Below are 27,990 nucleotides of genomic sequence, written 5' to 3'. Positions count from 1 at the left end.
GAGGCAGCTCTGTCCAGCCCTCCTGAACTGGCCTTGCCGCGGGCTACGTTACATCACCTGCTGGCGGCACGATCGGGTCACGGGGACTTCGAGCAATATCACCGACGTTTCAACCACGACGACGCTCTAATGATGTGCTCTTGTGGAGAGGCGAAAGACGTGGACCACCTGGTCTACTGTCGACTAACGCTGGCGAGGAGGCAACGGTGGCCGACCCTCCACTCTCGCAGTATGCCCGAGCCCATAGGTCCTATGGGATCTCTCGAGGCCTACTTCAAGAGATTAATCACCGACCCACGAGGCTTCGAGGCCTTTCTCCGCGTGACGGACTTCTTCCAGAAGATCTGTCTGCGGTAGCAGCATCCACACCTAGGTAGATGTGAGTGCGGACTACAAAGAACCTCCCGATTCCAAGGGACGATTTGGGAAAGAATGAAACTGGGGCACCAGCGGGAACCGGGGACAGACAGAACGCGTAGTGGCCACAAGGCATGATTTGGAGGACGATGTAAAGAGACGACGTACTGTAGAGTAGGTAGCCTTGGCTCACGGCCCTCCACGCCATATACCCTTCGGGAGGTCTGCGGTAAGGGCTCTAGCCCGGCCGCCACGGCGTTAAATACAACAACAACAACAACAACAACAATGCCGCACCAGACGCGCGCCCCAACGGTCTCCCACTTTCTCGAAGTAGAAGCAGAAGCGGCAGTCGGCTTCCACATCAAATTCGACGCCGTCAATATCGAAGCGCTGTGTAATTGTCGCCTTGAGCTTGGTCACAGCTCTGGTGCCCTCGGCGTTGATATCTGTGCTGCAGCCGTGGCAGCGATGCATGATGAAGGCGCCCTTATCCATCCCCGCCTTAGAAGCTGCGATGAAGTCTGTGAAGGGAACGCGGCCTGACCAGGTAGTGTAGACGTAGGCTCCTGGGTGGAAGATGGACTCGAAGTTTTCCCATTCGCAGGCGTCTCTGAAGATCAATGCTGGTCAATTACAGCCTGCAAAGACGTTGCCTTCTGACCACGATTTCTTACCTATAGGACGGCCATCCTTCTGCCAATTCTCTTAACTTCAATCTTTCCAGGACCAAGTGATCTGGACCGTTGTTGCGGATGGCATTGACGGGACGGGACCCTGCAGGAAGACTGTGTAAATCAGGCATGTTCGTATCACCACGCAATGTGTCGAACTATTACTGAGGCTTTCTTGTAAATTCTGGGCTTAATCATGACCATCTACCGCGATGCAGACCTCATATGCCGGAAAAGACATCATGTTAGTGACTAAGCTAATGGCGAGGCCATCGTATTAGTGAGCACTTCGCTATTCGGCACATTATCCGGCTCTTCCATCTCGGTGCATTGGTGAGAGGCCGAACGGATGAAAACTTTGCCGCGTTGGGATCGCGGGGGCACGGGGGTCCCGCATCTTGTTTCCCCGCACCGATTCACGGAGCGATTTGGGCTTGACTCGGTCCACGCGGAGACGACTTGAGGGGAACCTGGGGAAAGTGTTTAACCAGTTTTTATTTGCAAGGTAATTACTACTTGAAATCTTTGGATCCTGCATCTACTGTATCTGCATTTGCAAGCTTGAGAACACTCCTACACATCATCAATTGGCCTACGCGCTCATCCTAGGAAGCTTATTACACCTGTCCTACAATCCAGGCGAACAAACCTTTAAAAACACCACAAAGTGTCCAGAACAGCAATCACAATGGCAAAGTCAATCCTCCTCATCAACGGCCCCAACCTGAACCTCCTTGGCACACGCGAGCCGCACATTTACGGCTCAACCACACTCTCCCAGCTCGAGACACAGTCAAAAGAACACGCAAAGTCCCTCGGCGCAGACCTGCAATCCTTCCAATCCAACACCGAAGGCGCCATCGTCGAGCGCATACACGCGGCGCGGGGCAACGTCGACGTCATCATCATCAACCCGGCCGCCTACACACACACGAGCGTCGCCATCCGCGACGCGCTGCTGGGTGTTGATATCCCCTTCATCGAGCTGCACATTAGCAATACACATGCGAGAGAGAGCTTCAGACATCACAGCTACTTGAGTGACAAGGCGGTGGCGGTTATTATGGGGTTGGGAATTCATGGATATGGGTACGCGATTGATCATGCCGTTAAGAACATCAAGCCCAAGGCATAGATAAATTCGATCAAATAAATATGTCAAACCACCTCCCAACCGTTGGACCTAGATTTGGCTGGAAGGAAAAGTTACTACTCTGTCAGCGGCGACATTTCTCTACCGCGAAGAGCCATTGACTCAAATTCCTCATCATCCTCGTATCCCAAATATGCCAAAATTCGGCTCCTTCTAGCTTGCTGTAAGTCCCTGCAGGGCCCATCCGTGGTCCACAGCGATTTGAAAATCGACGGCTGGTCTGTGAGCTGGCGTGTCGCTGCCTCGCAGATACAAGTGACGAACTGCTTGGAGGCAGCTTTCATCTCCGGAGAGTTCGACTGTCTCACAAGAAGCTGAAACCCGTCTACGACGCAGAACAACAGCGGAGGGAGATTCTCCAACAAGGACTCGAGTAAGTTGACCGCTGGAGCTAAGCTGCGGGTCACTTCGGAACGAGTCTGTGGGACAGCTGGCAGCAATTTGACCTTTTCGACAACACCTGCCTCGAAATGCGCATGCTCAGGAAGAGTCCGTGATATCTGGTAGACTAGGGAGTACACCATCTCTAAGAGCGCTCGCTCGCGGTCCAGAGATGCGCTTTTAGGTCGATGGATGAAGTGACAGAGGGTGGGAATATTCAGCTGACTGAAATCGTGAACCATTTGAGCTGCTAGCAAAGTCGCGTGCGAGGGCGATTCGTCGTCGTCTCAACGTTGATGAGAATTAGCCAGATAATCTCTTTCTAGGATGTAAGAAAGGGGGATCACTCACCCGGGCCTGCAATCCAGAGAGCTGCTGATCGCCTCGAAGAGACCATCTTCACGAGTTCAGCTCGCATCTCTGCACTCACGTACACTTGCTTCAGCGGGGACGTCAAAGATGCAATTTGGGCAACCTGATGGAATGTCTCCAAGTGCTCTAGGAGCTCCTGCATTGTTTCCAATGTCCATAGATCGTTCTCGTCGCTGAGTTCATCTTCAAGGACCTCCGGCTCAACAACTTTTCCCTTGCCATCACTAGAATGGCATCGCTGGTCAGAACTTTCAGGCACGGTATCTTCTTTTTTTCCACATTTTGCGTCAGTATCGTGACTTTGTGGTAAACTCTTGAATGGCGGCACCTCGGTTAGTGAAGAAATCCTTGGGGCGTCGCATGGTCTGGATCGATCGACAGCAGCGCCAACCAAACTGGCCTGAACAAGACTTCCGAGTCGGTCAAGCTTTGCATTCATGTCCTCGATTGTACTCTGCTGAATGAGAATAATGCTATGCATGATATCATCTTTGCACGCCGTCATCTTCCTAACTGCTGTATCGCAGGCACTTAAGAGACCGTCTCCGAAACTGTTAAAGAAGCGTTTTGAGGAGGATGAAAGCCACTCGGTCAAAATGAGTACGAGAAATCGGAACAAGTGGCAATAGAACTTGCTGACTTGCCACCTAATATACTGGCGACGGGAATTTGCCCCGAGAGCGTTTCTGAGAAGCGACACTTGGCTTGAAAGGCGCTCTAGGCATTCGGATACATTTTCTGCAGTGTCACTGTACGTCACCGCAACCTATTGTTCATTAGCAATCTTCGATTGCTCCAATCTAAATAGATGCGGGTGAATGGAAACTTGAAAGAGACAATCATACCTGGATCAGCACTGTGAAAGAGCCAACCAAGACCGAAGTGTATTTGTCTCCTTCAGGTAGAAGTTTGAGCAAATATTTGTGGCTATTGATAGTTTCCGCCACTCCGACAAACCAAGACTTGATCTTGCCAGACCTTGTACTCGATTTCGCATTGAGTTTATCCTGCGCTTGACTGAAAAGTCTACCGAACATTCGAATATCCGGTTGGGAGGGAATGTTACCCCTCTCATGTTTCGGTAACGATTTGACGACCTTGGGCCACTGCGTCTCTAGCTCCCGAGATATGCCTGTCAAGAGAATGGTCTCGTGCAAGGTGATTTCTCTTCATGTAGCATCATTAGAACAAAGTGATAATTAGCATGGAGCTCTCGACAAACCTTACCCTAAGCTCGTGCCTTGGTAGATTTCCAACGACTCTAGGGCCGAAACCTCAGGAATGGTTCTCCCAATGGCTTCATCTCGTCTCTCTGAGTCTACTTTTGTAGCCAGGGCTTGTCTAGAATGTCAAAGAATGATATGTCAGGAAAGAGGGCGATGAATATTTTGTTTACATGTTCTTACGGTAAATTGCCACAAGTGCTCTCTCGCTGCATCTGGTCAGTGTACCGACGCACCATTTGCAAAGCAGGCTCTGCTGCTTTGGCGTTCTGAGATATCATGGCAGCGGGAGTTACTTCCGCTCGAGATGGAATCAAAACCATTGATTATGCGGCATTCCTAGAAACGTTGGAGGGCCATAAAGAGGAAAGGAGCGTGTTTAACCTACCAAAAAAGAAGGAAAGGTCAGACATGACTTCGTGCAAGCAAACTATCTGGGCAGCTGCTGCTGGTGTTTGCTATCGGAGTGCTAAAAATAGATCAGGCTGAGGCCTCACTCAGTTCAATGCCACGAACAAGATGCTCTCAGGATGCTGTGGCGGATGGTTCCCAAAACTGGTGTGGTAGCCCGAAATGCCGCAGAGTACAATGTGAGCGTGGTTCGCAAAGATCAACAAGTATCAGCATTGTATCGCACTAACGGTTTCTATGTCAAGGGCGGGTGAGACAAAGGGACTAATAGGCCCCAGAGCCGAACGCCGGTTTTAATAATACCAATTTGTACCAAGTGAGGTGTGCAAGAAAAAGACCATCGTCGACCTCCTCGACGGCGTCATCTGCTTATCCAACGGGTACAACCCCTCTGCTACATCAAAAATTGGCAGGGTCAGGCGCCTATCATTTGCAGAGACGGAGATCCTCGTCTCACCGGGCCAATACTCGCTCTGCAGTAAGCCTACTTAGCGTAGCGAGCCTGCTTGACATTTGCCGCTCATACCGATATATTGGCAACCGATGAGTGGTATAAGCCAATAAGCAACAGGGATTGTCGACTTCATCGAGGCAGGCTGACACTTGGTTGTTGGCAAAATTCTAAAAGAGTATATTTGCAGCTACCCCCGCAGCCTGTCAGTGTGGAAATCCTGGACTAAGCCAATGAGATCATCTGCCACATTTTGTGAAATCTCATCTGCGTCTACAATGGTTTTCGCTTTGGGTTAGTGGGCTACTGGTAATAGCGCAAGGTGGTTGCTCTCGGCGTCTCGAAACCCACCCTTCCGGGGCATGGATTAGGGATGGAGACAGGCGACATCGCAGGGACACAACATAAAGCTGTTCCGGAAATCACGGGGATCATAAGGATATAAGATGCGTTGTCTGGGTATAATTATTGCTTCGGCGCTCTATTTCCACGTAAAATAGCAGCTAAGTAGGTAGACGCACCTCTTAAGTCGTCATCCCCCACAGCATCCTGAACTTGGAACAATGTCGGCAATAGCGACTGTCACAAACATAGACGCAGTCATGCCTACTCACGACCTCCCAATGAACGACTCAGCGTCAGGTAACCCAGATAAACCAGAGGCTGAGGCGATGGGAAATAATGACATCTCTCCCCAAGACACGATAAAGGAGACCGAGCCTCCTCGGAAGCCATCAAGAATACGTTACACGGCGTCCTGTTACAACCATAACGGTCAGAACTTTGACTACTCCCAGGATGAGCCATTTCCGTCCCAGGTCCCTCCGCACGACGAGAAAGCCAAGCCTGTAATTGAGGTCGTCACCAACATGAACGTTGGGCTCAGGAGTGACATAAAGCAATCCATTGAAAGGAATCACGAAATCGGCATGATTAAGAAAGAAACAATGAGCGACAAGGCCATACGAGGGATCGGAAGTTCCCGCATCATCGTTCATTCCCCGTGCTTATCCGAGCTGATCCGCGACATCGTCGACTATTATCCGGGGCAAAATCTGACCGGAGAGACGATCACAATCCATGAACCTTACGGAGTTCTGCTGCACAACTGGGAGAAATTGGGCCAGATCTATGCCTCTCAGGAGGATTCACCAAAATTGGTCACGGATGATCGACAGACTAAAATGAAGCACTTGGGCGTGTTGCTTGAGTATCTGAATCCAATCGTCAAAAGTCGGCTCGAACCGATGCAGAGACGGTTGGGACAAGACTCGCCCACAACAACTTGGGATGACTTATGGTATTTGCTACGACCTGGTTCGCAAAGTTATTGCAAGTGGGATCGCCAGTGGTTAGGATGTATTGTCGAAGATGCCAAAAAATGCGCCCCGGACGCAGAAGACAATCTTCCCGAACGATGGAAAGTGAAGATCTGGTTCCTGGCGATGCATTGGTCTTATGGAACACTGGTCACTGTGACCAATACCATCGACATTCCTAAGTTCGAAGGCGAGAAGAAGGTGGGACAGCTGGACATTTTCCCAGAGGAGTATCTTAAGGGTGAGCGAAAGAAGGAATTCGAGACTCGTGGTGATCAGATCTGTGACATGCTCTGGAGAGGGCACGAATATGCCCATTACGATGGCGAGTTGATGAGCAAAAAGAGGATCAAGGTATGCGATTACTCTTCATACCTAAACGGCCGAAAGTCTGACACCAAAGCAGTACAAGGGGAAGATCATTCTCAATGCATATGGTGATCAAAGCCCAAGTTTTGATGAAGATGATTGGAGTTTCGATTTGGTCCCGGAACCTGCACCTGATCAGGCAAGGCCAACAAACGGTCATTTGGGCGTATTGCAGCCCCTATGGCTTGATCCCACGAAAGATTCGAGAGATCCAGTGACAGCAGCTCACAAATTTATCACTTGTCCAGTCGTACCTGGCTTCACTCTTCCGGCGAAGACTTGGGGTATCAAACACCGCCTCGCCCGAGTTGTCTAGATCTAATCTACTAACAGTGAATAGTCTCGGCACATGTTGGAAGCATCCAAGACTTGGTACAGGAGGAAGTACCCGAAGCGATCGTTAGTGGTGAAAAACTGAAGATTATCAAGGCTCTAGCCGAACGCCAATTGACCGCGAAGCCCTGGTCAGCAGACTACATCAAGAACAAGGGCGAAGGAGTCGTCATCCTTCTTCACGGTAAGAACAGTCGTTATTCATAGTGTGAGCTCAAGATAGATGCTAATGCCCTTTCCCAGGGCCCCCTGGTGTAGGAAAAACTTACACAGTTGGTATGTGTGAGTCTTTGCAGATGGCTATGTTGCACTTCTGACAAGATTAGAATCGATTGCTATGCGGAAGAGACAGCCATTGATCAGTCTCACGATATCGGATTTGCGCACCCAGGATGCGTCTGTAGAGGAGGAACTGACCAGGTGGTTCAAGATGGCCGACAAATGGCGCGCTATCCTTCTCATAGACGAGTGTGACGTCTTCCTCGAGCGGCGTGAGAAGAAGGACATTGAACGCAACGCAATCGTCTCGGGTACGTTTACATCATAGGCGCGATGCGTGTGCGTGACTCATACTGACTGTCGCATGTAAAAGCCTTCTTACGAAAGATAGAGTACTTTGGAGGTCTTCTGTTTCTCACGACCAACAGGGTCGGCCATATTGATGACGCCTTCATGTCTCGTGTCCACGCTGTCATCGGTTTCGATCCGCTCGATGGTGCGCGACGTGAAAAGATTTGGGATAGTCTTCTTGCGAAGCTCAACCGCGAGCGAAAAGGGGCAATTCGCATTAGCAATGGCGCTAAGAAGTTCTTGAAGACACCCGATGTGCTTGAGTACACGGATTGGAACGGTCGTGAGATTCGCAACGCTTTTCAGACAGCTATCGCGCTTGCAGAGTATGAGGCTAAAGAAGCCTCGGACTACGATCAGACGCAGGAGATCATTGTGGAGGCTGAGCACTTCAAGGATGTGATGGAAATGAATAAGTCCTTCCGATCCTATCTGGACAGTATCAAGGACTCCACTGAGGGGGAGCGGGCGCATTCAGCTGCGTAGAGGAACGACTCTTGGAACGTAGAAAAGAAAGGAAATTAGACGGAACTTGCGATCCGCGACTACAATAGGTTCAAATACTTTCATTCGTTATTTTTCGCTACAGCTGGAACAAATTTGAGCTCGCCGTGATTCCACACTCTGGATTCCTCTGTAATCTCACAGCTCTCTATTGTGGCCGGTGGGATATGGAAGCGCTGTATGTCACTGCTCTTCCCGGATTGGCAAGAGGAAGTATGTAATTAGATGATCAGTTCTATCCTTATGCTCATAAGGTTCAAACCCCACGACCACTCAGAATTATGAAAATTGCAGCAACCAGTAAGATTGATTTGGTTGCCAAAGTGGGCAATCTTGGCGGCAAAGATCTTAGCCGCCTGAGATCGGACACTCACGTATGCTGTTTGTTAGAATATTGTCTACAGTGGTCGAGAGAAACGTGCAAAACACTTCAAACATGAGCAAGTATCTCCCTGCCTAGGACACTATAATCAGACTCGAATAGTTCATAGCTGGTTTTTGAGCGTACTCATGAGCAGATTATAAGATGAACGTCAGTCGTTTTGCCTTTGTTCTATGCATGCAATTAGGGAAGTTTGGTTGCAAGACAGCACGGCAGCTTATTGCCGTATTGCATACCTCCCTTGACGCATTTCCTTAGTAAGTACATGCAGCTAGTGGGGCTATGAACACGCATTCTGTCCATGTGCCTTTTGTTACTTTGTATACTACGAAACACCGCGAGGATTCTACCTTAATTGTTGAGAGTGGTTCCTATGACTGTCTTCATTGAATAGTCAATTCAATGTTGCTACGGTACTGTTCCCAATCACACCAAGTACGCTGGTAAGATGGTCTCCTGTCCACCCAAGCGACGATCTAGGGGCAAGGACGATGACGGCCTATCACCAACGACCCCGCGACGAACGAAAAAGACCAAGACAGACGCTACAGAAGGATCCGATGAAGGAAGAACGGCCCGATGCAAGGTCAGATTGCGCGTTACCCGAGCCTGCAACGAATGTCGAAGACGTAAGGACCGATGCGATGGAATCCGCCCGTCGTGCAATTCGTGCCTGAGCATCGGGCGTAGCTGTAGCTACGGTCCTGCGAAGAAACGTGGGCTGCGCACCGGATATGTACGAGCTCTCGAGCTACTTCTCGGCATGATAGTCAACACTATCGACGACGTTGATGACTGGCTGGCTGCGGTACTCGATGGTGAAGATCGACGACCTAAGTTTGGATTACTGGATTTAAATCAGCTGATTTCTTCCAATACGGATATCACTGATATACTGGCGGAGTCTTGGAGGACGAGCACCACTTCGAAGACAGTGGAGAGACTTCTTTCCGTCGATGAACCTTCAGAAAGCCTCGAAGACGGCGAAGCCTTCAAGAAGTTTGAGTTAGGCATCAGGGAGGCCATCAAAGTCGCAGCCAAAGTCTCAGCAGACCAGATCTCGATTGTTGACGATGGACTGGACATGATAACTCCCACATATACCAACGTCAGCCAACCCGACTGCTCACCGGCTGGAACGATCACTCTGGCGAAACAAGACGTCGATTCGACTCTCTCACTCTATTCCTTTCAACCGACTTTCCCAGGGAATGCCTTGGCCATGTCACAGGCCCCAACACCACAACGCCATACCTGCCCACCGCAGGTACCTCCAAATTGGGCACAACTACTGGATGTGTACTTCGCCAACACTCATTCGTGGCTACCCATGGTTCAGAAGCACGATCTTTTGCGATTGGTTTACCTCAAAGCCAACAGCGATAAGGATGCCAACCCATCCAATGCTATTCACAACGGAGATCTATGTTTTCTCTGGACAGTCATGGCCTATTCTTTGCGGCAGTCGGGATCTTTGGAGCTTTCAAAGGTCTTCCTCGAGTCAGCGACAGATATTTTGGCCAAAGACAATGGAAAGTATAAGATCGGTCACATACGGGCCCTACTCATCGTCGCACTTATTAGACTGGAAGAGAAAGACAATGGAGCCGCGTGGCTCGCAATCGGTCAAGCCACATATTCAGCTGTCATGTCGTTTCTTGCTGCGACTGTGGACGGGTCCTTGCACAAAGACGAGGGCACAGGGCGAACACTTATGTGTGTCTTTGTCCTTGACACGCTCATCGCAAGCTTGGCAAAGTCACGGCCATATCTCGACTCCTCGGACGCACAGCGCTTTGGTCTGCTTGCCACAGAGTCCATGGAAGAATGGGAGCCGTGGCATTCAAAAGATTTGGACGACCAGGCGCAGCCGCCGAGTCACGTACCAGGACTGGTATTGAGCATGTTCAATTCCTTCTTCCTCCTTGTTGGCATTCTAAATGACGTCATGAGACTTGAGATGGGAAGCGACAATATTGGTCGTTGTTACCATATCATCAGAGACTTTGAAGAATGGAGGAAGCATCATTTGCCGGACTGTGGAAACCAGCATGATGTCGTGACTTCGCCCCAGGATACGCATCTTCGCCTTGCTTGTGCTAGTATTTCCGAGACTCTTAGGACAAAAGTGCAACGCCTTAAGGGCACACCATATGGAGTACCAAGCAAGGGATCCTCGGAAATACTTGTTCAGGAGCAATCTCTTCTTAAACTTCTCGACACCACCAAGACATTTCGCATGCCTCCGACATCAGTAGTCTTCCTCACTAGCCTCGAAACCGCTTGCGACTACCGAATGAGTAACACTCAGGGACTTGGAAGACCTCCTGGGGATCTGCAACCCCTAAAGACTGCCCTTTCTGATGCTCAGAAGAGGATTTCCCGGAGACACAGCCTTTCTACAATGTCTCGCAGTGAAATCGCCGAAAGCGAGCCAGCGACAATGGAAGCCATAGCAGATTACATACCTGTGCATCAAACGGACCTTCGGCAATTTCAGCCAGAAGCGCAAGTAAGCTTCAGTCAACTGATGGACACTGCGACGGAGAACATCGGCGGTGAACTTTTCATGAGTCTCGCCGATCTCGACTCAGCTGATTGGTAAATGCGTGAATATCTTCAGTACCATCTTTGACTCGGTATCTAACAAATGGAAATAGGTCGGCAAATCCACCAGAGTTCATGCGGCATCTCGGAGTTGTAGGCGACATAGCGACGGATATCCAGTCATTCTTTGACCAAGAGCCTGGGTAAATTTTGATCTTCAATCAAACCGATTAAATCCTTCGGAGTTGCGGAATCTGCAGTAGACGCCAATGGTATAGACCGGAACTACGCTTAGCCGCCTTCTTGAACTGCCATCTTTGACATCACCCGGGTCTGGCATAGCTTACTAACTTTGGGTGATGTAAAGTGCGGGGTCAATAGCATTGAGGGATGATTGATCATTCGGCACCGAACCAACAGTCTCGAATGATTATGGTCTTGATACGGGCTTTGTTGACCACGACGATACCCGATCTCTCACCTCAAACCACACTCGTCACCGTCGCCACGTCCCACCATGACTGTTTTCCGACCCGCCATACTCTCTGCGTCCCTTGGTCGCGCCTGGGCCCACGACTTTGACAAGAAGGCCGCCGAGGCAGCAAAGTACGGATTCGAGGGCATTGAGATCTTCTACGAGGACCTCGAATATGTTGCCAAAAAGCTCCATGATGTCGATCAGCCTACCCCGGAGCACCTTTTTTCCGCCGCAGAGCATATCCGCAAGGTACTTGACGAGCTAAAGATCACAATCATCGGTCTACAGCCGTTCCTATTTTACGAAGGTCTTTTGGACAGAGATCAACATGCCCGACTCATCGAGAAGATCAAGCTGTGGTTCAAGCTGGCCAAGACCCTGGGGACCAACACAATCCAGATCCCCGCAAACTTCCTCCCCGCCGACCAGCTAACTGGTGACATGGATGTCATCGTTGCCGATTTAGTCGAACTCGCAGATCTGGGTCTCAAGGAAGACCCGCCAATCCGGTTTGCGTACGAGAGTTTATGCTGGAGCACGCATGTCGACACGTGGGAGAAGTCCTGGGAGGTTGCCACGCTTGTCGACCGCCGGAACTTCGGCCTCTGCCTCGACACCTTCAACATCGCTGGACGCGTCTGGGGTGATCCGGCATCTCCGTCCGGGAAGACCCCCAACGCAGACGCGGACTTGAAGGCATCAATGGAGAGATTGGTACAGAGCGTCGACTTGGAAAAGTTGTTTTACATCCAGGTTGTTGACGCCGAGCGGATGGAACAACCTCTCGTAAAAGGCCATCCTTTGCACGTGGATGGTAATCCATCGCGGATGATGTGGTCGAGGAATGCGAGAACGTACATGTATGAGACGGATCGCGGGGCTTATTTGCCGGTTGATGAAGTTGCCCGCACCCTGATTGAGGGGCTTGGGTATAAGGGGTGGGTGTCGATGGAACTTTTCTCGCGAACGATGGCGGAAGAACATAAGGAAGTGCCTGAGGAGCATGCGCAAAGAGGCATCGAAGCCTGGAAGAAGCTGGTCAAGCGATTCAACTTGAATTGAAGTTCCGTGTGATTAGCAGTATATTCCACGAGCATGTCACTCTTGACTGGCATTCCCTTCTTTTCAAGCAGAATCTCAATTCTTCATGACATGGACGTCAACTTGCTTAGAAGTTGATCCCTGGACTATTGTCAGCCGCCTCCAATAAAACCCTCCACGCTGCATCCTTATCCAAGCTCTTCACTCTCTCTTCTCCAGCCCAAAGGTTCCACTGCTCCTCGATCTGGTACCCGATAACATGCGTTCCCTCCACCGAAGGCCACCCGAGACTCTCCGCTAGCTTGATCATGCGCGTCCGTCGCGGCTTAAAGCACATATCTAACAAGACCCCCCTCTCCGGCCGTGAAAGGAAGTCCTCCAAAGATGCTCTTACCGCCAACTCAGACGCCGATGTAGGCTCAAAATCGGGGACCGTTCCGACCACGTAGTACGGTGTCTCCAGCGTCTTCGACTCCCCTTCTTTGACGTGAACAATCTTGGGGCCAGGGGATAGACGTTGGGCATCGCGCTGGAGATCAGATACTTCTCCATCATCTCTATTTAAGACGTATATCACAGAGGCCTTGAAGTATGTATGCAGAGCATAGACCGCAGCACGACTTGCGCCGCCAGCACCCACAATCAACGCAGGTTTTCCTTCCACCGGACTTCGCCCCTCCCCCTTTTCGAGAAGACACCCCTTCACACCCAGCCAATCTGTGTTTGTGCCCCTCAGCTTCGCCGGGTCTGACGGGTTGCGGTAGACGTTATTGCAGGCGCCGATCGTGGTGGCGAGGGGATCCAGGGCATCGAGGCGGGGCATGACTGTGTTCTTGTAGGGCATCGTGACGACGAGGCCTGCTGTTGAGTCTTTGCGCGCCAGGAGGATGAGGTCTTCGATTGTGTTGCATTCGGTTGCGTGGAAGGTCCAGGGAAGGGAGAGGGATTTGGCGATGGCGTTGTGCATCGGGGGCGCGATTGAGTGGCCTACGCCGATGCCTACTAGGTGGAGCGTTTTCTCGTCTGTTGATGACATTTTGGCTGGCTGAAGTAGATTAAGTGTGAGTTTGGTTATGATTAGATACGATGCTCTGTGAGAAAGCTGTGAATACGATGAGCACAGTTTACTTATAGAAACAAGGTGCCTACAATCGTTGCTAAATTTGTAGACGTCGCATAAAGTAAGGTAAGTCCTGGTCAAACATGAGCCCCGCGCTGAGAAGCTTCAACAGTGTCCATGTGAGCTGCCCCTGGCGGGTGAGACCTTAGCCGCTATGTTGACAGTTAAGGTCCCTGCTGGAACAGCCCCAGAGTTCTCCATGTTGGGCAATGTGGAGCAAAGACAGTGGCTGGAGGAGTTGCTTTGTTCAATTCAGAAGGTCTACCAGTGCCGGGCCATTGAACCAGGGAAATGAAGTTTTCCATCTCATTGATGTTCGCCTAAAGTATGATGCTATGTCTATTCCCACTAGGCAATGAAACACACGGCAGTCTCGGTCTCAAAAGTCCATGCTGGCCACCAGTCCATATTGCGGTTTCCGTCTCCAGCGCTGAACTTGGTGGGGGAAGCACTAAATCTATGCCCTACAAGACAATCCCGAGACCAGAAATGCTGCATGAGACAGGTTGAGTCATCTTATTGATGTATGCCAGAATAGGTGACCAGTTTTTAACAAGATGGTCTGTTCATATTCATACTTAGGGACCAACAAATTCGGACTTTTGCTCGCCAAAAAGCGCAGTTAGGCTGGATGGCGTTAGCATCAAGGGCTGAGAACTGAGCGCGGGTAAAGCCGGCGGGAACCGATCGCGGGCTGTTTTCGTCTGACAGGTCAGCTTCTGAATATCTGCCATACTTAATTGCACGCCCAGACTCGAGGTAACATCAATATTGTAAACCCACGACTTGGCCAGCTAAAGCTGTTCAACTCTCGCATTTCACCTCATTATTATAACCTTGCCTACGAGTGCCTCAGATGGCCCTTGGTCTGCGATACATCGGCGGGCGTCACGCCCTCGCCCTGGCAGCAGCGATCCCATGCGCCTTACTCATAAAACACGGTTGGGAGGTCTACACAAGTATCAGGGCGGTCGACACGCGACGGATCGTCTCTAGTAGTGGCCTTTCAGAACACTTCAGACAATCGCACACTCTCAAGACTCTAGTAAATCCCAGAGGACATGTCTCATCAGCAGACAAGCTGGCTATGGATATGGAGCTGCCTGAGAACGCAAGAGAACTGAGCGACGAGGTGTTATTGGCGACTTTCGCCCGTGGGTTCTTTGCGGGGAAGGTTTTGGCAATTGAGAGACGTCTGCTGCAGACGGCACGGCCGTCTTTTGTGTCCTACGCTGGTGAGTCGCCCATCTCGCAACCTCCTGTCAGGAGTGACCGAGTTTCTGACTTGATGATAGGACTCAATTCGATTTCAATGTCAAACCAGATATGGAAATCTCAAGATTTTTCATGCGAAAAGCTCCCGCCAGTGCACTCGGTGGTCTTTGGCACGTTCCAACTCGGCTATATCAAGCTCATCGACCCCAAAGAGTCACAAGCGGAGCCGGAAACAGAAAGCAGCGTCGACTTTGTCTTCGGAAAAGATAACAGCCAATTTGCAGGCGCTCATCGGTTTAGCATTGTCAGGAGGCCCGAAAACCCAGCAAACGTCAGAATCGTCTATGAATCAACAGCTTGCAACCCGACTCGAAATCAACACCTGTCCGGCCTCCTATTGCGGTTTCACAGTCTTTACGCAATGCTGCTATTCCGTGAGGGCGTGTCAGACATCTTGCGAAGGCCTGAACTGAGTGCGTAACCACTGGCAGGAAGTGATGTGGAGGTGATGTGGAGGATGGCATTCTGAGTTTCAAGTACCTAAATCCAGCAGTTGGCTGGAATAATTTGTAATAACATGGCTTCTTAACGTAGAGCCCGTCGGACTGTAAAAGATACCAATACCCATCTCACCACTGCGACAGATCATTAGAATGAGACTGTAAAATTAGCGCAACCACATGTATGAATGCCTAATATCGTTTTACGTTCGAGAAGGGTACCGTGAATAGGGCAATACTTTGGAGTTTGTTCGAGTAAAAGCCAGCCGGCCATGCCGGCTTGCCTGATGATCTACGATCGCCTTGGGCACGGGATGCTACTTTGGGAGCGGGGAACGGAACACCCTCCGTGGAGGTGGATCGATCGGACACTATGGACCAATCATTATGGACTAAAGTCTCCGATAGCACAGACCACTTGGAAACCCTCCGTGGCTTTGTTTAATCTGTCGAGTTCCTGGTCTTTTCATATCAATCGTCATTGCTCAACTTTCCTCAGCTCGTTGTTCGTGCATCTCTTGCCCGGAAACATACACATCCGAGTTCACAGTGCAAGTCCATTGGTACATCATGGCTCCAAATTTGCCCATTGGAGGATCAGGCCTTCGAGCATCATGCGAGGCTTGCCGTACGTAGTGGGCCCTGACCCCTATGAAATGACATGAAATGTATTAACGTCAAGTGTATCCCCAGGAGTAAAAAAGATCAAATGCACAGGCGAACGTCCAATCTGCTCCAAATGCAGATCCTCCGATCGGGAATGCTATTATTCTCCCCACAAGCCAATGGGTAGGCCGACATCACGTCGTGCCCGTCCCCAATCGTCCCAACCAATCCGTCGGGAACGGATACTGCCCCGGCGGAATGCTTCGACCAGGTTACTCTCTCCTGTTCATACAGACGCTGCTTCAGACTCTGGGAACAGCAATACGCGAGAAATTGACGCACTTCTCAGGTCAACAAGCCCGCAAATCAGCTCCCCTCTCAATCCGGAGACTCATGCGATCCACCCAGATCTCATTGACTTGGAAGATAATCAAGGGTATGATTCTATCATCTTACTACCCCCAGCCTACTGAACGTCAAGTTCGCTGACGGTGTATTTGATGAATCCAGGCCCAGTCAAGATCTTGCGTCGGAAGGTCTCGCAGCCTTCCCTCCCCTGACCTCAGACAATCAGCAAACGACAGATAATTGCGCTTGTCTTTCAGTATTGTATCTCTTGCTCGAGCACCTTCGGGTGAAAGAACATCTTGTCGCACCAGATGACTTTGCGCTACTCCGTAATACCTTTGAGCCGGCTTTACAAGTTCTGAATTGTCAAAGATGCCCGCGCCGCTACTTCTCAATCATACAGAACGCTGCTCTACTTGGCGTTCTCTGTCTTTGTCTTACAGAGTCGTACAAGAGAATGCTTGCATCGATCTCGACAGAAGAGACTAGAGCGACAGAGGCCGGAGAAAAGAAGCGCCTTGGAATCCACGGCGCATTACCGGGTTCATCGGCCTATGGAGCACCGTCGTCCACAAGCGCGCCAAGCCTGTTCTCGGTAGAGGTATCACCATCAGAATGGGGCAAAATTATGCGAAACATCGTGAGATCGGAAATCTTTGGCGCCGAGGGTCAGAAGGATAATAAGTACCTTACGGGATTCTTTGACCTCATGGAGCAGCGTCAACGGCGATGGCATCACACGCCGCCTGCACCTGACTGCCCACCTTGCTATCAGTCGTTCTGTGGATCAGATGATCGACAGCCTAGCTGTCTCGCTCTTTTGAATAACGCCAGACAATTGATAGAACATTTGAGGTTATAGGCACTCAGGCTTCTGAAGCGATCTCGGCTGCGGTGACAATGGTAGTTCGAACCATCGAAGCCATTCACACATGTTGTATGATTCATTTGAATTCTTCTAGCGGGATAATGTACAGACTAAAGTACCCAGATGTGAAATCTATGAACCTGCCAATAACCGAATAATACACAACCAAGAAAAATACATGCTACCAGTACACCGTGGATACTATAGACGAAGAAATAAAATAGGTTCAGATCTACTGACCGCTGTCAATGACCTCAGGGATGTTCCTCTGGGTCCAGGCAGACCAATCCTTGCATACATCAGCGACGGCGGAAGGAATGCGGAGCTGCTTGACCTTCTCGGGCTGAACCAGCAACTGGGAGAAGAGACCGGCGGACGCGTGCCAGGCAATGTGGCAGTGGAAGGGCCAGACACCAGGGTTCTCGTTGGAGTCGAACTGCATGACCATATGGCCGCCGGCACGAACCTGCTGGACGTCGCGGCGCTGGGGATTCTCGGGGTTGGTGATGGTTCCGTCCCAAGTCAGGCCGTCACCCTCGTGGAGGATGTACATGTTGAAACCGTGGAGATGCATGGGGTGACTGCCGAAGTATTAGTTAATGTGCCTATCTTTCGAGGAAAGAGACATGGGGAATTGACTTACGCTGCGGGGCTGTTATTGCTGACGACAATGCGGACGCTGCCATTGTTGGCAAAGTTCTGGACGTTCCAGTCGTTGTCGAAAGTCAAATCACCCTTGTTGACCTGAAGAAGCGTGGGGTCGTTGAAGTTGCCGCGGAAGTCAACGCCACCAAGCGACCACTGAACAATACCAGAGTCATTGCGGAAGACCTTGATCTCCATGGTTCTGGTGACAGGGACATTGGCCGGCTTAAGCTTCATGACGGGCTTGGTAAGAGCGAGGTCATCGTTGACGCAGGTACCGGGGTCAGGAACGTTCCAGGCACTGCTAGTAGGCGCCTTGGACTGGTCGGCCAAGTCGTAGTAGACGGCAGCAAGGGCGAGGGGCTGGGTGGTCAGACTGCAGCTGGTGATGTTGCTGCGCATCCAGTAGGCACCTCTGGGGTTGCTGTTATCGGCGTTGGCCTTGACGAGGACGTCGGTTCGCTGGCCGATACCAAGGGTGACGACCTTTGTGTCATAGGGCTCGACCTCAACGAAGTCGTTGGCAATAACGGTGAGAGTGTGTCCGTCGATGGAGAAGCGCTGGGTACCCTCGGCACCGGAGTTGATGAGACGGAGACGGTGGGTCTTGCCGGTTTGGAACTTGAACTTGGAGATACCGGCATTGTTGGTGCACTTGGTGTTATCTCCGGTCGCAACGGTGGAGCAATTGAAGTTACCCTTGCCGTTGATCAGGTTGTTGTCAGAAAAGACCAAACCACTGCCATTGACTTGCAAGATTTCCTCAATGAGATCGAAGTATTGCTTGTGGTACCAATCTGGGAGACGTTAGCGGCTTCATTCTTCTGAAGTGGTGATCATTGCGGGCGTTGCATTCGGCTGTCCGCGTAGCTCCACCTCGAAGCCGGGGTTGCGATTGGACTCGGGAACCAGCCCCGGGAACCCACACCTCCGTCACCGGGCCCGGTAAAAGAGCGCATGGCTGGCCGACTACGGAACAGCCATTGGCAGCCATCCATCGCCGAAGACACTGTAGCTATTGGAGGAAGAATTGCACAATATCAACTTACCAGAGAGCATAATAGGGCCAAGATCAATCTCAGGCTGAGACTTAGCAGGACCATAGATAACCATGGGTCCGAACAAGCCACCAGCATATTGAGAGGAGTAGTGAGAGTGATACCAAGTAGTTCCGTACAGAGTCGCCTGGAACCTGTAAGTGTAGGTCTTGGCGGGAGCAATCGGGCATTGAGAGATAGCCGGGACGCCATCTTCCCACTGGGTGTTCTGCTGTCTGAATCCGTGCCAGTGGAGCGCGGTTCCCTCAGGGCCATCGGTGATGTTGTTGGTGACCGTCACCTCGATCCAGTCACCCCAGTTGGCCTCGATAGTAGGGCCTGGGAAGGCACCGTTCACGAGCAGGACCTTGCGCTCGTAGCCATCGGGAGCGATCACACCGCGGCTGACGGTGAAGTCGTATTTGCGGGTGACGCCGGTGTTGGGCCATTCTTTGTAGTAGTTGGTGCCGTCGGCGGAAAGCTTGCCCCAGGGAAAGCCGTTAGGGAGAGGGTTATTTCTCATAAAGAGCGGCAGCTTGGCAGCATTCAAAGTGCCAAGAGGAGATTTTCTGCATGAGGGTTCAGGTTAGTTGAGATGACATTCCATTGAGAATGCAGCCAAGTTGTGCTGAGGAAGTTGTCTTACCCGTTGGTCTTGTCTTGGCTCAGAGACGCTTGGATTGAGAACAACCAGCCAAGGACGCCTCCCATGCCTTTGATGGCGACCATCTTGGCAGCTAACCTTTTCGGTAAAGTAAGAAACGAATGTGTGTGAAAAGACTGTTGTCAGATGTCTAAGTGAGTGACTGCTGATGATCCCAAAAGCCAAGAAAGAGTTGAGGGTGAGCAGGTTTGAGCTATATACTCCTCGAAGGAGGCTCGAGTTTAGTTAGCCAATATCTAAAAACGAGACGGACTTTCTTCAACGGCTGGGGTACAGTATCTCAGTACTGTAGAACCCCCCGTTGATCATCGTTGATCTCGCCCGTAGGCAGAGACGGACTCGGGAAGCCTATCCGGGTTGCTATGCTGAGGCTGAAGGGCTTAACCCGATCTGCATCAGCACTGGTGCTCCTTGACGGCACATGTCCGCGCTAGCATCTCACCCATTGTCTAAGAATGGTGCAAGCTACTAGCCAGGTCCCTGTTGTTCTAGTGTCAACGTGCGACCCCGTGCCGGCAGAGTTGAGGCCGAGACTTTGGTAACTTCTGCGATGCCGATGAGCTTAATTGATACGAACTTTTGACCTCGTTTCCAATTATGGACTGCAGGTTCTGAAGGTTCCGGCGACTTGCTCGTCGGATGATCCTACGGGCGTCATGCCCATCAACGATACCGAGAAGAACTCTGCCGTCCAGCTTTTGGCTCTCTCGTGACTCGGCGGACGGGGTCAGGCAGCAGCACCATCGGACCATACTCGCTGACCTGGCAAGAGTCAGATACTATCAGGAGTCCCACTTCAGAGCTTCAGGTGAGCCACCATTTGGTCGTAGAGCGGGTGTGGCGTGAGCGTTGTTCTGCGGCTGGCTTGGATAGAGTTTGTGTGGTCAGCTACGTACTCGCGGTTGCCGCACGTGTGTTGTTCGCACACGGGCCATTCAGATTCATATGGCAACAGATCCTTCGTCTGACTCAAAGCAAAGGCAAATTCGAGGCTCTCGGTCTGTAGCTGGGAAACCTCGGTGCGAGGTGCCGTATTTTCGTAGACTGCGAGATCACCAATCGTGGCACATGCAGCTATGGATGGTGCAGCAGATGGAGTTTCTCGTACAAACGAAACGCTGGCTGTCATCCAAGCCGAGGACGAGAACGACGAACAGCACCCTGAAACTTCTAAACGGAGATCCGGAGGGCCGAGCTAGTCCAGAGTGGATAGAGAAATAAAGTCCATCTCAAAACATCAGAAAACTGTCATTAACTGGTGGGGAACGCTAAGAGCAGAACCATGTTTTCTTTCGTGCCGGCCGGGTTTCTTCCTCTTCTGGCGTCGAAGCTCAGGGGCAGCTTTGGCTTTGCAGCGGCTCAAGTGTCTCTGCGTCCGAGTTTTGACCTCGAGCTAATCCAATACGGTGGGGGAAACGCGTCCAACATCGGATTGCGTAATTGTAATCTTTAGAAACGAACTACCGAAAGCTTTCACAGTAGAAACTTCCCTTCGACTCCATTCTTTATTGCCAACAAGAGATTTGCTCAGCTGCTGACACGTCAGATCCCCACGAATAGTAGAGAACATATTTAGAGGTCAACGTGATTCATGGAGATGACCTAAGACATGCGATATTGACCATCCACATCCCGTCTTCTAAGTCGCGGAGTCTCTGCGCTAGCCAAGCTAACGAGGATAATCCCCCCTGCGCTAGGCTGCACCGCCTCGGAAATCCTGTCATATCGAAGCGCATCGATCACGCACCTCTCAGGATCCCTTAGGTGCCGGCAACCCGGTACTGCATCGAATGATCTCAAATAAGAATTGCGATGCGGCTAAGTGGTTGTCACAGAGACGATGCAGAACTGCAGTTGTGCGTCGAAGCAACTGCAAGCCTATGCGACAGTCCGTTCCAGAGGCTCGGATGACGCCGAGTCCTGGTACGGATACGTACGAGGAAGAACGGATGGCAAGCATCGCTGAGTTTGGCTGCAGCCCTTTGTGGCGTGCACTTACGGGAGAGATTGACTCGATGGCGGCGCCCTGAAGATGATGACGACGACTTGAACTTCTGCAAAGGCTAAAACTCATCGAAGCTATTTCCTCCATTGGCGATTGTTGATCTAGATTAGCGCCAGGCACAAACGCCGAAGCTTACTTTGGTCTAGCACTAGCATCGCCGATTTCTCATTGAGGTCTAGTCAGATGAGAATAATGTATGGTTTGCGACTGACACCAGCGGTCTACGACTCAAGCACAATCTGACCACAAGCGTGTCATGGATTTCCAGGAGGCTGGGCAGCTAAAAGTCCACGGGCTCGTTGACGTTGACTCGCGAAGAAATTTTGTATTGCACAAAGTTGTTGCTTTTATCGGGATAACCTCTTGCGGTGAGAAAAAGAAAAACCAGCCTTGATACTACCATTTCCGCTCTCACTACGTAAACGTAGACAAAGTCCAATAACACGATAGAAATGCTAAAGCCGCGAATACGGCAAATTAACGACCAAACAAAACCCCAGAAAGCAGGTCGAAAGCCATCACAAACAACCAAACGAAACTTTCTACCGTAGCATAATCTACCATTAATCTATATCTTTGGATTACTTCACGCAATCACCGACGAGCCACCAGAAATAACAAATTCGCCGTGCATCGATATGTCAATGTGTGCACAGTTCGAAAGCTGCAGAACAGTGCACCCAACATTCACAAAAATAGAAGAACCCAGAAAGACGCTTGAAGTTGTCTAAAAACCTTATACACATTAGCATGTTGCTATAGTCTAGTTCTCTGAAGTTCTGTTACCTTTGGCCCCGTGATCTTCGTGTACCTAGTTTTTCATCTCCAAGGGAATGACAGAAGTCAAATGGCTGCTCGGCGGTAAGGGACAGGGCAGATTAGGTAGTTTTCGGAAAGAAGAGACCGACGGCCTTGCGAAGGAGGCCAGCAACCAACTTGCCCGGCTTCTTCTGCGGCTTCGGCGCGCCATCATTCTGCTCCCAATTGATCTTCACATACTTGCCGGTGGTATAGTTGCCAAATCGCAAGTTGCGAGCCGACTTCTTGGCAGTCTTGAAATCGGCATTCTCGACCTCGGGAAGATCGTCATAGATCTGTTGAATCACACTGTCACCGGCGTACTTCTCGATGTCGACTATGTTGGGGTGTCTCTTCGACGAGGCCGCAACTTCGTCAATGCCGTCGCACTCGATGCCCCACTCATCATCATCTTCATCCCCTTCATGGTACTTAGCAAAGCGGCTCTCATGCTCGAGGAGTTCATTGAGCTGCTTCACCCCAGCCTGCTCGAAAGACGGGAACTTGACGAACACGTTCTCATCCAGATCACATAGTCTACCAAGGGAGCTTGAGCTGATAGTAGATACATGAGAGACCGAGATTTGTCTGATTCGTCGCCTCTCTGTCTTAGTAGTAAGAGGCTCGACAGGAGGGACTGCCTGGCTCTGGTACAGATCGGCAAGGCCAAAAACCTTCTGCTTGCTCTTAACTGTGCGACCAGAACTCGGATCAAGCAGCGGAAAAGACTCCAAGCCAGAGATGCTTCGATGAGCGAGGAAGTTTGCCTTGTTCGAGCTATTGGCGCTGAAGGGCGAAGTCGTGGTAGTTTTTGATCCCAATGACGAAGATCGTAGGCCCTCCTGGCTCTTGAAGCGCGTCCACTAGGCAGCCTCGTGAACCTTGGGGGTGGTGGACTCGATGGAGGAGTGGATTGTCGTTGTGGATGGATGTCTGCATCTCAAAACACAAATCTCCAACTGCTTCTCCTGCTCAAGGTCAATGACATCGTCCAGGACGCCAAGTTGGTTGTCAATTCGGACTATGCCAGTCACAGAATGCTGCGAGACAGATTCAGAGCAGCTTTCGCAAGTGACCGCGTGGCCTCGAGTAGCCACGAGGCTGTTGGAAGCCACTGTTTCGTCTCGGAAGCTGTTGGAAGATGGCTTACGACTTATGTTGTTGAGGGTGACAGCGGCCCTAATAAGACTTCGGCTTGGCTTGCTCTTGGATGAGGCATGGCGTGGGCCTTCTTCCAAGAAGGCAAAAATGCGGCGAAAGAAGCCCATTCTGGATTCTGCTGTCATCAGTATTTGTTGAAGTCCAGCTGGTTGCAGCGAGGAGAGAATCAATTTACTTGGGAGAGATAGGTCTACGTCACGCGACGGATCTTGGCGTGCTTTGGCGACGACGCAAATAACGGCAGACAATTCTCGCGGACTCGAGACTTGGAGTAAAATTTGATGGACAAGATTCGTAGAAGACTCTATCAGATGTCTTCCAGTGTCGAGAACTAGTAAAAGACTGCGCCAATAGGTTACTGGTAGGTAGCTTATGGGGGACCAAGTGGTATTGGGCTGATCACGGCGGAAGCTGGAGAAAAGTCGCGTGACAAGTCGCGGGAAAGTCGCGGCGATGCAGTGGGTGGTAAAAGGGAAGATCTCCAAAAGTACGAAATGTTAGAGCCTGTCTATCAGGATGAGAAAAGGCGCCGCGTGAAGCAGTAAAGCTCTCGAGGTGGCCACCGGAGCAGAGTATATTAACGTGAAGTGTAGAGATGCCGACGCGCCAGGTACTAAAGCAATAACTGGTGCCTAGAGTATCCTTTAGTTGTATTGTGAGAGACCCACAACTGTTGACTTGGTCCAAGGTGAAGTTGAAGTGGCCAGCTACTTTTTCCTCATTAGGAAATATCAAGAGGAAGCCGAGCTGCGCTTTGGGCAACTCTTTCCTCCAGATGGCCCATAGCAACTCCACCTTTAACTTACCAATTCCGTCTTGTGCTTGACTTAACACTTTAATCGACTTCCTCTTTCACCGTTTTGATTGACTTCAGCTTCGCCGCAATTGTACCTTGGCCATTACACGTGATATCAGAGGCAAATTGGCCCGTGGGGTTGTTGCCACGGCATCTGCAGGCCTCAACGCGCCCTCTGCGTGATTTGGCCGAGCTTTTCTTCTTTCACATCACTGTTATCAGAAGCGGGATCTTGCGTCAATTGCGAATCTAGTCCCGCGTGATACCTCCTTACTTCTATCCTCGTCCTCATCTCAATTTCTGCGTCGAGATTTCCTTGCTTAATGGCAAGGAGCAGTATTGTATCAATCTAGGATTACCTATCAGCCTTTTCCCTCACTACTCCATCGTATCAGCAAGCCGAAGGAACCGGACTATTACATCTACACAATCCTATTCTCCAGCGATGAGGTTTACCCTCTGCAAGCCTCCGTCTTCTGAAGTCAACAGCTGTGCAAAATTCTTCCCAAGAAACATCGACTACCATGATGGACAAAGCCGGTAGGTCGTGCTCTATTATTTCAAAAACGACACCTTGTCACATCAGGCATTGTCGGACAACTGATGGACTCTTTCACTCAGGCTCCACGATCAAAGGCTCCATTATCTCAGCTCTGGCTGAACATGGTCATTGGCCGTTTGCGAATAACGTCGGACCAGCTCATTCAACTTGTCTTACAGGATCACTTCCGCTCAATGGTATCATCAATAAAGCCATACCACTTCGAAACACAACGGGCCAAATTGGACTTTGCTTTGCCCGAAAAAGCACCTTCACATCTCAGCTCGATCACGAGACCCCCTTCTGTGAATTCGGCAGAAAAGTCTTTCAATCCTATCAAGCCTCGCATACCCAAGACGCACGTACCAATGGGGACGACTACGTTCAGGAAGCCAGTCCTCCAAAGAGTACAATTGGTGCCGAGCCCTCATTCGTCTCCCATCAGAGGATGATTTCTGAGTGCACATACGCTGAAAGGACCGACTCGGAATATGCTGGGAGTGACCGAGACTGGTCCAGTGACGATAATTCTGTGACTTCTTCCGCGGAAAACGAAGAAGAACAAGAGATTGACTAGGTGTCATACTTTGACTTCTTTCCGATCATGTGGGAAGGGATCTTGTCTGGCCACATGGTGGATGAAGATGATTCCAGCCGCACTTTGATCCACGTCACTCTCTACTACCCTGCGTCGCTGTCAATGAGAGAGTTTCTTGACAAGTTCGTGGAAGCAGCAGATGAATCCCTTGAAGTGAATTTCAATCTCTCCACCTCTAGTGTGCGAACAGCATTTGCAGACTCATGGCCCGCAGATGTCTCTGGTGAGAAGGGAGTTGGAGAAGCGACCTTGTGCACCTTGGATGCTTCGAGTAGGCTCAAAGAGAATCGCAACATGCTGAACATATATCAAGAGTCAGATACTGTCGAGTATGAGGATGGCCTTGACTGCGACACTTTCGACAATGCCGACTTCTGGTGGGAGAACACAACACACATTGGCGCCAAGGGCCTCTTGGAGTACTTAGAAGATGATCTAATTCAGCTAATTTATCACGACATGCACGACCAAGAAAACAATTTCGCTTCTCAGCCGATACTCCTTGAAGGAACCCCAGCGTATCACACAACAACGAGGCTAAAAACCCAGATGTACACCGATGAAATCTATGACAATGAACGTGACGATATCGACACTGATGATTGCCAAGCGCGATAATACAATGACGAAAAGCCCTCTATGTATGGACATAATCTATACAGGGAGAGGATGAAGGGTGAATTACACTATCAATGTAACATCAGTGGACTAGGATCACTACTTCTCATGTTCCGTTGTCAAAGCTGCCAAGTAAGTTTCCGCCCTACAGATCTCTCACACAAAGGTTCAGATGCCGACTGATTTGTTTAGTTGTGATTTCTGCTTCGTCAATTTGTAGCCTACATGCCATATCAAACCCTGATGTGGGCGCTAGGCTTCAAGATATTACAACTGTGTGATGATACAAGACAGCCAAGACAGTCCTTAGGCTCTCAGCCATCACCAGTAACCTAGCGACAGTTGCGGCTCTGATTCGACATCTCGGGAAGCAGTTTCTTGTCCTTGAAATTGACCGTTTTTCAGGAATCGTTGATGTTGTGGATTTTTTATTTCCGTAATGCGAGCCTTGGAAAAGTCTTGATAGTGAAGAAGGCGTTCTGTACATTAGATAAATCGTGGCTTTATACACAATTGATCAGGTCCCTTTTCTTAACTGCCTCTTCGCTATTCTGAATTCTGGTCTCTCGGCAGTTATATGTGCAATTCACGTTTCAAGAAAAGAAGTCCACAAGAAAACTCTGAAAAAGAAGAGCCAACGACAGTAGATGTAAAAGGTTCCAGGGTCTCCTTTCCTTACATTATTTTCGAACCTTGCTTTTCAAGAACTTCTTTCCATCTGCATAGCTATCCGCCACTGTCAATGATAGACTAGCTTTTACAACAGCAGGTCCATTTCTTCTCTGCCCAAACAGGATAGCGCTTCCGAAAACTCTATCAGAGTCGCTGGTCTGAAAGTTCTTGAACAGCTTCGCTGCGATGGCGGCATCTGTGGTCGTGCGGCTGGTCCCTCTTTGGGTATATCGATCAAAATGCATGACCAAGACTTGCCAGACTTGCCAAACTGTCCAGATGTACTGTACGAAAACAGGCATCCAGGTAACTTGACAAAGGAGGCCCACTGGGAAATAAGTCCCGAAGGCAATGACGACTGCTAGCTGGATGACCTCGCGGAATCGATTTCGCACAGGATGTCCGTAATGGCGAAAGAACTGGTTGACGATAGAGGGCGGACCGGTGATTAACATGAATTTTCCTTCGATTGCTGGGCAATTTATCTCCCAGTCCCGTGTCTGTTCATCGTCGATTGTGTTTGGAAAAAAATTTAGACCCTCACGATCAAGGGCGAATAAGGTGCCGATAATTCGAAGGACGAGCGGTATAATGAAGATGATGCTCCACAGCGAGCCAGTGATTGCAGCTACGCAGATCATGATGCCGATGCCAACACATTCAGTCAGAATAATCTCCACCAAGCAGAGCAGATCAACACGCTTAATCTCTTCCGAAATGAAAGAGATCTTGGAGTTACCAATGTCTTCGTCTGTAGCTTTTGAGAGCACTAAGTGGCTAACGGCGACTCTTGCGCGCACCGGTTTTGTCTTTTCTTCCGAAGTGACTTTGCCACTCTCGGTGTCATTTGGCTGTCGGATTGTGGGCTCTTTGATGGTTGGAAGAGGCATGTTGAGTAGGGCCTGGACCCAAAGGCAGTTTCGAATTTGCGATTCCCTCTCAGATTCCCCTCCGCGGGCGTGCAGTATATAGGTCCATTCGAGGTCGCGGTAAAAATGTGTTCCAAGCATATGGCCTTGTACAGCCCCGCTAAAGAGTCCATTCTTATATGCAGTGTCGACAACCTCGAGAGCTATTGACCCAATAGGGCCTGCCATAGAGTACAAACATGCTAGTCGCGGCATGTCGTAAATGGAAAACGATGAGAAATGTCGCTGAGGCCAAAGAAACCTCTCGAAGATTGCGCTGGTAGCAGCTTGTCCCCCAACGTAACCCAGTAGCGAACTAAAAGCG

General features: G+C 50.3%; 13 protein-coding genes across 13 annotated transcripts; 8 read left to right on the top strand and 5 right to left on the bottom strand.

Moving 5' to 3' along the window:
* Positions 1 to 282: 282 nt before the first annotated feature.
* Positions 283 to 1,162, bottom strand: BDZ83DRAFT_758803 (uncharacterized protein; the record flags this gene model as incomplete). The annotated part of the gene is made up of 3 exons (XM_060515095.1): positions 283 to 369; positions 655 to 970; positions 1,035 to 1,162. 3 exons carry the CDS (start codon positions 1,160 to 1,162, stop codon positions 283 to 285), a joined length of 531 nt encoding a protein of 176 aa, XP_060357399.1.
* A 225-nt stretch (positions 1,163 to 1,387) lies between these two features.
* BDZ83DRAFT_644673 (dehydroquinase class II) lies at positions 1,388 to 2,168 on the top strand (the record flags this gene model as incomplete). Its single annotated transcript, XM_060509770.1, has 1 exon — positions 1,388 to 2,168. The coding sequence occupies exon 1, from the start codon at positions 1,720 to 1,722 to the stop codon at positions 2,164 to 2,166; it is 447 nt and encodes a 148-aa protein (XP_060357398.1). The 5' UTR covers positions 1,388 to 1,719.
* BDZ83DRAFT_644669 (uncharacterized protein) lies at positions 2,169 to 4,637 on the bottom strand. The gene is made up of 5 exons (XM_060509769.1): positions 4,344 to 4,637; positions 4,165 to 4,278; positions 3,783 to 4,104; positions 2,917 to 3,703; positions 2,169 to 2,851 (listed from the first exon to the last, which is right to left on the bottom strand). The coding sequence occupies exons 1-5, from the start codon at positions 4,481 to 4,483 to the stop codon at positions 2,241 to 2,243; spliced, it is 1,974 nt and encodes a 657-aa protein (XP_060357397.1). The 5' UTR covers positions 4,484 to 4,637; the 3' UTR covers positions 2,169 to 2,240.
* Positions 4,638 to 5,277: 640 nt separating this feature from the next.
* On the top strand, positions 5,278 to 8,099 carry BDZ83DRAFT_745891 (uncharacterized protein; the record flags this gene model as incomplete). Its single annotated transcript, XM_060513197.1, is given in 9 exon segments — positions 5,278 to 6,695; positions 6,748 to 6,994; positions 7,051 to 7,227; positions 7,287 to 7,319; positions 7,370 to 7,573; positions 7,636 to 7,672; positions 7,691 to 7,785; positions 7,819 to 7,868; positions 7,878 to 8,099. Coding segments are annotated over 9 exon segments (2,175 nt in total). The 5' UTR covers positions 5,278 to 5,585.
* A 989-nt stretch (positions 8,100 to 9,088) lies between these two features.
* BDZ83DRAFT_535287 (uncharacterized protein) lies at positions 9,089 to 9,247 on the top strand (the record flags this gene model as incomplete). Its single annotated transcript, XM_060503349.1, has 1 exon — positions 9,089 to 9,247. A coding segment is annotated over one exon (159 nt), but the record flags the coding sequence as incomplete, so codon positions are not given.
* A 15-nt stretch (positions 9,248 to 9,262) lies between these two features.
* On the top strand, positions 9,263 to 11,253 carry BDZ83DRAFT_758800 (uncharacterized protein; the record flags this gene model as incomplete). Its single annotated transcript, XM_060515094.1, has 2 exons — positions 9,263 to 11,100; positions 11,160 to 11,253. 2 exons carry the CDS (start codon positions 9,263 to 9,265, stop codon positions 11,251 to 11,253), a joined length of 1,932 nt encoding a protein of 643 aa, XP_060357394.1.
* A 310-nt stretch (positions 11,254 to 11,563) lies between these two features.
* On the top strand, positions 11,564 to 12,586 carry BDZ83DRAFT_595016 (xylose isomerase-like protein; the record flags this gene model as incomplete). Its single annotated transcript, XM_060506754.1, has 1 exon — positions 11,564 to 12,586. One exon carries the CDS (start codon positions 11,564 to 11,566, stop codon positions 12,584 to 12,586), a length of 1,023 nt encoding a protein of 340 aa, XP_060357393.1.
* A 106-nt stretch (positions 12,587 to 12,692) lies between these two features.
* On the bottom strand, positions 12,693 to 13,601 carry BDZ83DRAFT_595028 (uncharacterized protein; the record flags this gene model as incomplete). The annotated part of the gene is made up of 1 exon (XM_060506755.1): positions 12,693 to 13,601. The coding sequence occupies one exon, from the start codon at positions 13,599 to 13,601 to the stop codon at positions 12,693 to 12,695; it is 909 nt and encodes a 302-aa protein (XP_060357392.1).
* A 940-nt stretch (positions 13,602 to 14,541) lies between these two features.
* On the top strand, positions 14,542 to 15,381 carry BDZ83DRAFT_595031 (uncharacterized protein; the record flags this gene model as incomplete). The annotated part of the gene is made up of 2 exons (XM_060506756.1): positions 14,542 to 14,920; positions 14,981 to 15,381. 2 exons carry the CDS (start codon positions 14,542 to 14,544, stop codon positions 15,379 to 15,381), a joined length of 780 nt encoding a protein of 259 aa, XP_060357391.1.
* A 495-nt stretch (positions 15,382 to 15,876) lies between these two features.
* Positions 15,877 to 17,324, top strand: BDZ83DRAFT_644660 (uncharacterized protein). Its single transcript, XM_060509768.1, has 3 exons — positions 15,877 to 16,028; positions 16,094 to 16,442; positions 16,517 to 17,324. The coding sequence occupies exons 1-3, from the start codon at positions 15,971 to 15,973 to the stop codon at positions 17,214 to 17,216; spliced, it is 1,107 nt and encodes a 368-aa protein (XP_060357390.1). The 5' UTR covers positions 15,877 to 15,970; the 3' UTR covers positions 17,217 to 17,324.
* Positions 17,325 to 17,454: 130 nt separating this feature from the next.
* On the bottom strand, positions 17,455 to 19,633 carry BDZ83DRAFT_758796 (multicopper oxidase; the record flags this gene model as incomplete). Its single annotated transcript, XM_060515093.1, has 4 exons — positions 17,455 to 17,803; positions 17,866 to 18,664; positions 18,917 to 19,473; positions 19,551 to 19,633. 4 exons carry the CDS (start codon positions 19,631 to 19,633, stop codon positions 17,455 to 17,457), a joined length of 1,788 nt encoding a protein of 595 aa, XP_060357389.1.
* A 5,840-nt stretch (positions 19,634 to 25,473) lies between these two features.
* Positions 25,474 to 26,225, top strand: BDZ83DRAFT_772227 (uncharacterized protein; the record flags this gene model as incomplete). Its single annotated transcript, XM_060515377.1, has 1 exon — positions 25,474 to 26,225. One exon carries the CDS (start codon positions 25,474 to 25,476, stop codon positions 26,083 to 26,085), a length of 612 nt encoding a protein of 203 aa, XP_060357388.1. The 3' UTR covers positions 26,086 to 26,225.
* Positions 26,226 to 26,765: 540 nt separating this feature from the next.
* BDZ83DRAFT_644655 (uncharacterized protein) lies at positions 26,766 to 27,980 on the bottom strand (the record flags this gene model as incomplete). The annotated part of the gene is made up of 1 exon (XM_060509767.1): positions 26,766 to 27,980. A coding segment is annotated over one exon (1,215 nt), but the record flags the coding sequence as incomplete, so codon positions are not given.
* Positions 27,981 to 27,990: the final 10 nt, after the last annotated feature.

This window comes from Colletotrichum acutatum (genome assembly GCF_030867785.1).
Source record: "Colletotrichum acutatum strain CBS 112980 chromosome Unknown BDZ83scaffold_268, whole genome shotgun sequence".
NCBI classification, from domain to species: domain Eukaryota; kingdom Fungi; phylum Ascomycota; class Sordariomycetes; order Glomerellales; family Glomerellaceae; genus Colletotrichum; species Colletotrichum acutatum.
The sequence above is the reverse complement of the archived record's forward strand: the minus strand, read 5'-3'. Positions and strand labels throughout refer to the sequence as shown.